General features: G+C 36.3%; 1 protein-coding gene across 1 annotated transcript in view; it reads left to right on the plus strand.

Moving 5' to 3' along the window:
* Positions 1-9,151: 9,151 nt before the first annotated feature.
* Positions 9,152-10,757, plus strand: part of LOC106528566 (transmembrane protein 235) — a gene marked incomplete in the record, with an annotated part of 14,091 nt that continues 12,485 nt past the window's right edge. The window contains 2 exon segments of the mRNA XM_014023772.1: positions 9,152-9,345; positions 9,473-9,737. Coding sequence (XP_013879226.1) covers positions 9,565-9,737 — 173 coding nt within the window.

Genomic DNA, 10,757 nt, shown 5'->3' on the forward strand with positions numbered 1-10,757 from the left:
CACACACACACACACACACACACACACACACACACACACACACACACACACACACATATACAGTATATACAGTATTTAAGATGCCAACCCTGCATGGAAAAACTCAATTTACCATTTTTGTTAAAAAATGATCATGTATAAAATGAAATGTTGCAACATAAAACAACATGATATGATTAATGTGATGCAACATGGGACAAAACAACACAATAGAATATAATCCAACACAATATCACTGTTAAAATACAATTTGGCAATATATTACAATATGATCATATGCAAAACAATATAATTTTCTACATTATTATTGTTACTTGCTGTCAAGGCAAACATCTGCAGATGTAATTCTGACCAACATGCTGTAACATCTGGCGGCTACCTGATGAACAATCAGGTTCACCTCATTGTGGCCTTTGAGAGATTATTTCCCCTACACTAGGTGGCACTGTGTACTTATTTCGTTCTTTATTCTACAACACCAGCTGTAAAATTACACATCCAGCTGTGGCCAAAAGTRCAAAAGCATAAAAGGCTAAAACTGATTTTTCTAATAACTGCTTTCACTTTCAACTTTTAAAATGGACAAAGCTGCCACCTACAGAGTGTAATCATATGTTTCTGAGGCAAAAAAGCAAGATTTTATAGGCAGTCTGCCAGGTTCTCTCAATAACAGCTTCTCCTGAGGTTAAATGATGTAAATGTATAACAATTACCAGAAACACAACCACTTTTACCCCCACTAAGAATATGAGCTGCCTCACTTTGACAACTAAACTCTCCAGCACACATTTTCCATCAACACCTTTCTTCCACGTTTTTGTTTTTCACTGATTTGACTAATTGCCTCCTACCCACACAACTGAAAATGTTTTAATTCACTTTGAAACAGACTGGCAAAGCAGATTAATATCTGTAATTAGAAATAAAGTGACAAAAGTATTTCTCAAATTATGAGTACAAAAAAAACCCTGCTCAAGGACAATAAAAATCACTGCCATTGTTTATAACTCAATACACACTGTGCATAGATATTCACAAATTCACATGTTGTGTCACTCTGAACAGGGTTAAACAGGGATATGTGTTCATTTGTTATCAATAATCTTAACAAAACATGATTAAAAAAACAATCTCATCTACTAATGCACAGGTTTTAGTGCAGATCTGCAAGGTTTTATTTTGTTTCCTCCTGCTTTTATTGGTCTTTTAATAAAACATCAACATTGCATGAGAGGCACGATGTGATAAAATCAGTAAACAGTGGTCAAAATTCGATCTCAACAACAAAAAGGAGCGACCAGTTCGAAAGCTCAAATCCTGGATCAGCAGAATAAAAGCAAAGCAACAAGATAATCAATCTACAGTTGGTAATTAAAAGGTTCAACAGCTTAGTGTTTTTGCCTGCCAGACTTATAAGTGACAGTCAAATTCTAATGACTTCATTATAAGCTTTACCACGAGCCAGACCGATGCAAATAAACACAATTTATGTTGACAGAGTTTCCACTTTTAATTAGGATTCAGTGAACAAAGGGAACAACGCAGATCTGTAAACCTCTTGAGCCCAACTTCAACCATCACTGCGCTCCAAAAACAGGGAACAATGACAAGCCTACTGAGCTTTAATAAACGACTTCAACGTAMAGCTCCGCTCTAACAAAACCAAACAAGTTAAATGCAAAGAGTAGTTTTAACACTTGACTTTGCGTTTTGTATATATAAGTTATAATGAATAGATTTAGCCCTGAAGAAACTACGGTAAACTGAGTTAAAAAATACTGGAATTCTATAAACAACCAGAAACACAGAAAGACACAAAGAGGTCAAGAATTTATATGTGTAAACAGAAAAAAGACCCTTTCTCCTTAAAAAAAAAAACAAAAAAAAAAAAAACAAGACAAGCAGACAGACGATCTGAGGCTGAAGGTGAAGTAGAAAGACAGCCACATTGATTTCTGGAGTGGACAGAGAAAAATATATATCTATTATCAGGAACAAATTACAGGTCATTTTTTAAACTGTTTTTTTCCTACCTTTTGGAGAATCACTCAGCCATTACATTTTTTTCAGCATCTTCCAGAGTCCAGATATTACATAGATTACTCAGTTTCAAACCAATCTCTTTAATGAACCTGTGAAGATGGAAAATCGTTTGATTGCCAAGCTAATATTTCCCAGGAAGTTCGTCAATGCTGAACTGATCGCTGAATTCAAGGAGGTAGAGGTGTCTAAAGGTGCAAACAAAATCAAATCATAGCAAAACCAATCAGAACCAAGGTTTTCACTCGCTCTCTGGTCCTAGACATGTTGGGTTTTGTAAAACGTGTCTGCGAAGGCGGATGATGAAGACTGGAGGTTGAATACGAAAATAACTTTTGTAAATTAAGTAACTTTGTTTTAATTTAAGGCCGAGCATTCCTTTAAGAAAACACTGAGCTCTTTTCATGTCAGAGTTTTTAACCATCTGATGGTGAGAAGAGACAACGTTATAAAATGATTGGTCAACACTTAAAAATCATGTTCTGAGTGATCTCACAGCTTTATGACATCTTATGAGACGTGTCAGTGCTCAGAGAAGGTTTAGAGGATGACTCTCAGCTACTGATAAAAGATGTTTTAGCTCAATATTTGCAAAACTGACTGAGTTGTAGCTATTTTAGTGCTTCCTAAGGTCAGTTAGCTGAGCATCTTGAAGTGAAATAACTCCAAATGTTAATCATTCAGCCAGGACTTTCATGACTTTCATGAATGTGTCCAGTGTTTTATAACATACAGACAGACAGTCTTCTGTCTGAGTTCCATATGGTCATTTTTAACTAATTTAGATTTTACCCCCCAAAAATAATGTGATATAATTTTCTTTTTCCAACACATGAACTGTGCTAATTTAAACTATTTTTTTCATTTGAATATACTGTTATTGTATGTTAGACCTTAATGCAATCAATCAATCAATCAATCAATCAATCAATCAATCAATCAATCAAATAAAAATCCAAGTGGGCAAATTTATTCGTGAAACCCACAAACGTTTATGATTTTTATCTTTTTGAATGCCAATGTGTGATGTGCATTTCTAAAACTGATGTTAAAACGTTTTAAGCAACAATTTTATAAAATTATCAGTTAGCACAGTTTGGACCTAGTCCACACATGATAATGGCTTTGTTTATTTAAAAGCTAAATGCATGGTTTAAAAAGTTAGCAAACTAGAAAAACAAATACAGCCACCTACATGACTACCATCCTCCTCCCGATCACGTAGTTCTCCAGACTTAGGTTCCAGTGAGGATAAGGATGATGATGCACCAGCAGAAAATAAATGTCAGTTTTGGACACTTGGCTGAATTTGCTTTTTCTTTTCTCTCAATTTTTGTTCGCCTCCCTTACATTATTCTCCACTTTTGCTCTTCTTATTTTTTATTATTCTTTTTCTTCTTCTTACTTCTTCTTCCTCTTCTTCAGCAAAATATTCTACTTCTAAGTTTTTGGTCTTTGTTGGTGGTTGGTAAACAATGAATTGGTGCATTATYACCATCTACTGGTACTGAGAGCAACTACACAACTTTTATTCAGTGTGCATTGCCAATGCAATGCACACTATTGTGATTCGTCTCCCATCCAAGTCATCTCAACTTTGCCATGCTTCTCCTCCTGCAAACTTTGTCCTAGAGCTGCCATTGTAATTTATATCTGTAAAGGTCCTGTGCCAAATGATGGCTATACCTTTTGCTGCCTGAACCACTTGTAGTTTTTGAAATATTAATGTTTAAACTTTATTCCAAATTCATAAAATGGGAGTAAATGGGGCCTTGTAATGTCCAATACTGCCCCCTGCTGCATCTACACAATATGGTACTGCACCATAGTTTCATAAAATTTAAACTCAGTAGTTCAGTTATTACAATATTAATATGATTGTATTTTGATGTTTTACCATATCATTGTCTTAATACTGCTCTATTGTTGTAATATTATGCAGTTTAGTGTCAATAATTGTATTGGCAATGTGGCCTCTTTCTGCACACATACAAACCAACCCCTGCCACCACCTTCTGCCACAACTCCATTGGTCTAATAGTCTATGTCATGGACTTTCATGTGGGAGATCAGGGTTCAAAACCCAGCTAATGCAAATTTAACTAAAAATCTCTTCCAACTTCATATTGTCACTCAATTACCTTAATTAAAAACACCTGCAGATGTGACAGGCACAACCTGGTATAGAAAACACATTTGATCCTGGTCAAAGYTCATTCTGCAAGTCCAACGCTGCAGGCAAAGCCATGCTGCAATGACATGCAACGTGGCAATGCACACTTGTTTTTACATCGTAAAAACTCATGTCTAGTTTATTTTATTTTTTCCTCGCTGCCTGCGCTGACCCAATGATGCACCGGCCCATCGGGGAAAGTCCTGGYACTCCCAATGGCCGGTCCGCACGTAGGAAAAGGAGTGAAAAAGGAGCTTGTGGAGTTACAATAAAGAGGAATTCAGACCAAAACATAGCAGTTCTACTTTATGTAGACCCCAACTGAATGATTGAAATGTAAAAAAGAAGAATTTTAAAGTTTGATATGTTTCCTTTAAGGTTCCATTGCTGCCAATTTTAGAAGTTAATCTGACGTCATTCTAATGACTTTCCGGGAGTTTAATTAAAACCTTCTATAGGTCATGAGATACTGCTGACACCACAGACAAACAAACACAAAGAGGCTCAGGCTAAATAGATTTTAACAATGTTTATGCTTTTCAGCAGGGGATTGTTATGTTAACAAAACTAAAGATTTTGTGATTCAAATCAGGTTTTAATTAGTTGTTGCTGAAGTTTTAATGATACATCTAAGGAGTCAATACGTTCAGATGTAGACCAGCGGAGGACAAACTGACAGACAGATTGCAGGGGTCTGAAACTCATTCAGTAGATCAACATGCAAAAAGGACTTCCACACTGTTTGCTCTGAAAATAGACTTTGTATGTATTATACTATATAAAAAAGAGGAGAAAATCAAACATAGCCTACCTCTACATACCTAGAAGAGTCAGAACACAAAGGCAGTATGAGTTAAAATGCTGTATTTACTTGATTGGGAGTGATTTGGAACAAAAAGCTTTTTGATTGAACTCTGCCTGCCACATCTTCAGTGAACAGAGCGTGCGGCACAGATGTGTCGGCTCAGACGTGTCTGCAATACACACGGCTTSGAACAGACGGGTGTAATCAGTAATCAGTTTTGCCATTAAAGTGGGCTGATGGTATCTCTCCTTTTTGTGAGCAGCGTGGAAACTGCAAAGTAATGCTGCCATTAAGAAAAGAATCCAGAACACCTTGTCTTGAGTCTGGGTTTTTCAAAACAAATTAAAATTGCCTGCGTTTGTGGTGGGGGAAAAAAAAAACTCCTTAGCATCTGGAATTAAATGTATCATTTAAAGACAATTGATAGAAAAATCATCATAAACAATTTTACTATTTGTCTAAAAAGGTGTTCTACGAAAGAATCAACACTGAAACACACCAATTACGCTGAGCAGACAGCTTTGCAAAAATAGATTGTACGTGTCACAGAGAGGTCAGAACTAATAATCACAGAGGTAAATGTAGGCCTGCGGTGTGTTTTCTCACACACCGCACTGCTTTTCCTCATGTTTGTCTATGAACTCCACACAGAAATTAAATTGACTCATTTTACATGAATGATTTATTCATGGGGCTGCAACCTCCTGCTTATCAGGCAGAACATTATTTTTTTCCATCCCCTTTTTTTAAAACAATAACGTTTTAAATCAGGGGTTCCAGATCTTGTGCGAATGGTAAGTGAATGCTTGAGAAGCAGAGTGCAAAACTTGTTTTATTTTCATTCTTAACAGTCTCTGACATTGAGTTTTCTTTGCTATGAGATCGTTGTCCTTMTCTCAAAATCAAAGAAAAAGACTCCTCAAAACATGATTGGGAATGTCTGGCAAAAGGTGTTAAGACAWACAAAGAACTTGAAATCAAATGGTTATCATCTACTATTAGTGATTTATCTCAACAACCGGTTTGCTTCTGATTGACTGCCTCTGCAAATTTAATATAAAACCAGACTGAAAACGTGCCAACTTCGTCTTCCAGGATTTGCAGGTAAGTCGTGTGTCTACAGTCAGACAGACRCTGAACAAATTTAAACTACAAGGAATGTCTGCCAAGAAAAAAGACGTCTATCCTATAAAAAAGAAAACGAATAAAGAAAAACAAGCATTGTGCTGGTGACTGACAACCCAGAGAAATCCAATCCCATTATAAAAAACTGACTAACTTATTGCATTTTCTGTGAAACTGCAATGAATACTGGGCTGAATGTCATTTCTGAAATGTGCTGATGAAGGCAAAACTAAGTTGTTAAAGTTAAAATACAGAGAACAGAAGCTAAAAGTAGCCAATAGATGAAAGAAGTCAAATAGTACAACAAGTAGCAAATGGATAACATATAGCTAATTGCAGCAAAACAAAAAGTCTGCTTTAATTAGCAAAACTGTGAATAAAAGATAAAAGTAGAAATGAGCTGAAAGCTGAATAAACAAAAGGACAACTAAAGGCTAAAAGTTGGAAATGGTAGCTAAAAGCTAAAATTAGCAGAATATTGGCTAAGAGGTAAAAAGAAGTAAGAAAATAGACCAAGTGCTGAAACAGATTTCAAAGACAAGAATACTGTATTTTGTGTGTTTTTATAGGAGATCATTTAAAAAGTATGTAACCCTTTTACCACCTGGCTCGCTATATTGAGGCAGTGATTACTCAGTAGTCAACTCTCTCTATTTCACTGTGATAATAAATGTGGTAAAAAAAGACATTCCAATGTATAAAAAAACGGTGTCTAGGTTAAATATGACTCTCGCTAGTAGTTAAGATTNAAGTATAACATTTACAAAAAACAAAAGTCATATGCAGGACTGATAACAGGATGAAGCTATTAACAGGAAAACAAGTCTGAATGCTGACTCAGCATCCATGCACAACAGTCTATTTTTCTGTGCATCTAAGTCAAACCCAGTCATTCTTTTGCAATCATTCAATAGTGTGCCGTCCTTCAAATAACAAATAACACGTTCCACTTGACGACTGATTTCTATTCAGTTACAACCAAATATTTTTGAGGTAAGACAAGATACATTTTCAAAAGTTCTTCCTGACAGCTGTGTAACCCGGAGATGAAATGTCCTGGTTTGCTCCATCGCATCAAGGTCTGGGTATGTGGGGGATCATTGATTAAACTGTAACTTCTGCTTCATATAAAAGAAGATTTGAAGGTTTGAGGCAACCTGTCTGCAAGCTAAAGTTGGACTGAAAACTCACAAATACATTCAGCAAGCTGCCAGTCAAAAAGTACAAGTTAAAGATTAATCAAAGTTCTGATTTGAATTTTAATCAGAGGTTAATAAAGACACGCAATGATTTTAATAACCTGGTGAGGAAAGACATTATGTAAGGGAGATAACTCTGAAACTTTAAGCAAAAGACTGTAGCTATGCGTAACCCTAAACATAAAATAATACTTCACTGTTGCTTTTCAAATCATTGTGTTTTGTCTGCATTCTATTGTTTTACTGAATGTTTCAGTTGAGAAGTACAGCACAATCTTGTGTTTTATGAAGCTATGCATTTAAGTCATTGTTTTAGAGAAAAGATGCTGCTCTGCGATGATGTGACAAGATCATCCTCATGTCTTCAAACAATCAGCCAAATCTACTAAAGAATTTAACAGAAAAATCTGCAGACATGAAGCTGATTCCCAGAACTCCTCTGGAGGTGTTTACTCTGATTCTTCTGAGAAAATGACACTGACTCATTGTTATCCCTCAGGTATGACATTTTAATATCCTTGTTTAATGATTTCAGACCCATTGTTCAGAGCATGTCTGAAATAAGCTTTTGTGTTTAAGTGAGCCTTCAAACAAGAAATATGAATTTCAACAAAGCTGACTGMTTTGTTTGACCTCATCAGACATGAAAAAGAAAATGATTTTTCAAAAATGCTCTGCATAAAATCAATATTGGATAGTAAAAGTCTACTTTTTTCTACTTTTTTCTTGCAAAGAACTAACAATGGTTAGATTTTTTTTTGGGGGGGGTGTACAGAAAGTGGAGAAAAAACAGCTGCAGTGAGCGAGACCTTCGTTAAAGATTTATTTACCTGTCAGACAGCAACAAGAACAAAAGCCATAGGCTATGAAGGAATGGATTGAAAATGCCCTGTAGTGCGAACTCCAAAGCTCAGACCAAATCAGAATTTGTTGCAGGATGTGGAAATTGCCTTTTACTCACCATTCCCACTCTCAGTACATCAGTGTTTTACACAAGAGAGAGGTGCATTGGGCCAGATGTGCAGTGCCGATAAACTTAAACCTGAGGGCAGTTCTTTCTGTTTCAAAGGGAAGAAAACGAAAGATGTGATGTTATGCAATTTTAATCACTTACAATACATTTTCATTTTGTATTTTTTTTACCTTACTGTTCATATTCATAACTGATAGTCGACCCACCGTGTTGAACCTTGAAATAATGCATAAAGCTTGTTGCCTTGCATACCAAAGTTTTACACAAAGATGATCTGTCAGATTGTGTGTGAAACACCAAGTTTTTTGCTCATTAGCTGTAAAATTGGCTGAGTTTTAGCCATTTTGTGTTTGCTAAGAATGATTACCTGTGGCAGCCATATTGAATCAGGTTGACCCCAGAACTTAATTAGTTGTCGAGGTAATTGTATTAGTTACATTCTGGGAGTTTCATTTAAATTCAATTCAGTGGTTTATGATATTTTTTGTTAACAAACAGACTATGCTGATAAAACTGCATTCCTGTGCWGTGGCATTAGAAACAAATTGATAAGTGCGTGTTTTTCCGCCTCTCCTTCCAATTTGGCGGTGCCCTAATATTCAGTTTATGTTGAAGTTGTTGCCTCTGAAAAYACATTTCCATCAAAAAATAACACCCTTGATATATTGCAGATGTGCATATTTGTGTAAAGAGTTTGAAAAGCAGCCATGCAAGATGTGCACAGATAGTTACACTTTTAAATAGCCTAATCTCAGTCAAATTGCATTTTGTATCATAGCCCGGTTAAAATAAACTAGTGACCAGTTGGTGACTTTTATTTTGTATAATAAAAATCTAAAAGCGAAGCATCCCAGTGTAGCTTGTTCCGTGAGTGTTGTTTTATTTTGAAAGGACAAGCCGGAAGCTTGGCCCTTTATGCTCTGAACTTGACCACATGGGTTAAGAGCGCCGGAGAAAACCCAGCAGACTTGCAGTCGGTACATGAAGAGAGGACATAAAACAAGACATTGAAGTTGTTTTAATTTGAACGGTATTTTTTTTAATCTCCATTGCTCGTAGGGTGGATTTAAATCTCTGTGAGGATTTTGTTTGTTTCTTTTTAGTTGTTATTATTTATTTGAATTCCTTTTCTTTCTGAACTGCATGTGGGGATGGAGAATCATCACTTTGGAGGGAAGACTTCAGCTGGAGAGCCTGTGGAGTGGAGCGTCTCTGCAGATTAGATTAGATTAAAATCAGCTGTTAAACAATGAAGTACGGACCGGTGGTTCTGACGGCTGGACTCACAGGTTTGCTGAGCTTCAGCCTCCTCGCTGTGGCTATTGGGACTGATTATTGGTACATAATCGATGTGAATAAGCCCAACCACACCGGTCCGGATGACCTGAGCTCACACTCTGGATTATGGAGGATCAATGAAGGTTACAGTTTTTAATTTCTCATAATCTGTTTTTCTTCTATTAAGCACAATTAAAGTATAAAATCTCGTGTAACTTTTGTTTCATGGACAGATTTAAGATTTAATCAGATTTAAAACAGTTTTCCACAGTAAATAATGACTTCAGATCATTTGTGCATCACATGTTGAATGTATCAGTTTATTTCTCCTCTGTTGTTGCTGCTGTATTGTGCTGATGATCAGCATCCCTCCTGATTAAACCCTGTGAAGGAAGCAGAAACTGCACTGATGCTCAGGTTGTGGTAGTGAGGCAGAGAGGATGCCAGAGGAGTGAGGATTGGTGTAGTGTGCATGTAAAAATATGCTGAGTTATTAAAGTTTGAAATGAAAAAAAAAATCACATTTATAACTATTATAATGAGCCAGGTGCTTTTTGCAAAAATGTGTAACGAAACCCGTGGCAGCTCACATCCTCCTCAGCTCAAGAGCTTGTTAAGCAGTTATTCRGGATATTTTATGATCTTTGTAGTCAGCACATGGTAATTTCGGATGTGCTTCATCTGCTTCAGCTGAAAACGACAGCTCAAATCCAATATGAAGCCTTTTTTTTTGTCCATCCACATCAGCAGCTGAACATTGCATCTCAAACTAAAACTTGCAGATCAGTTTGATTTTGTGAGGCACAAAAAAATGTGTTCCCTTTTGAATAAAATGTTACAACAAGACATTAAAGAGTAACTTACCCCAAAATTAACTTTTTTTTTAGCTGATAAACTGTCTAGAATGTGTCTAAAATGTTATATAGTACTGTTTCTGCGCCAATTTGGATGTTTTTGTGCGTATTTGTTCAAATCTGTAATATTTGGTCTAAAAACGTGTTTTTGCTGCTCATATGGGTAGAGCAGTGGTACTGCAGGATAATTTGCATATTGGTTAACAGCTCTCCATAGTGACGTGTCTTCTGCACAGTTTCGTCACAGCGGCTGTGTTCTGGTATAAAAGCCTCTCTCTAAGACACGCCCCTGCAGCAGTCAGAGGGTGGA

This window comes from Austrofundulus limnaeus, unplaced genomic scaffold (assembly GCF_001266775.1).
Source record: "Austrofundulus limnaeus strain Quisiro unplaced genomic scaffold, Austrofundulus_limnaeus-1.0 Scaffold389, whole genome shotgun sequence".
Taxonomy (NCBI): domain Eukaryota; kingdom Metazoa; phylum Chordata; class Actinopteri; order Cyprinodontiformes; family Rivulidae; genus Austrofundulus; species Austrofundulus limnaeus.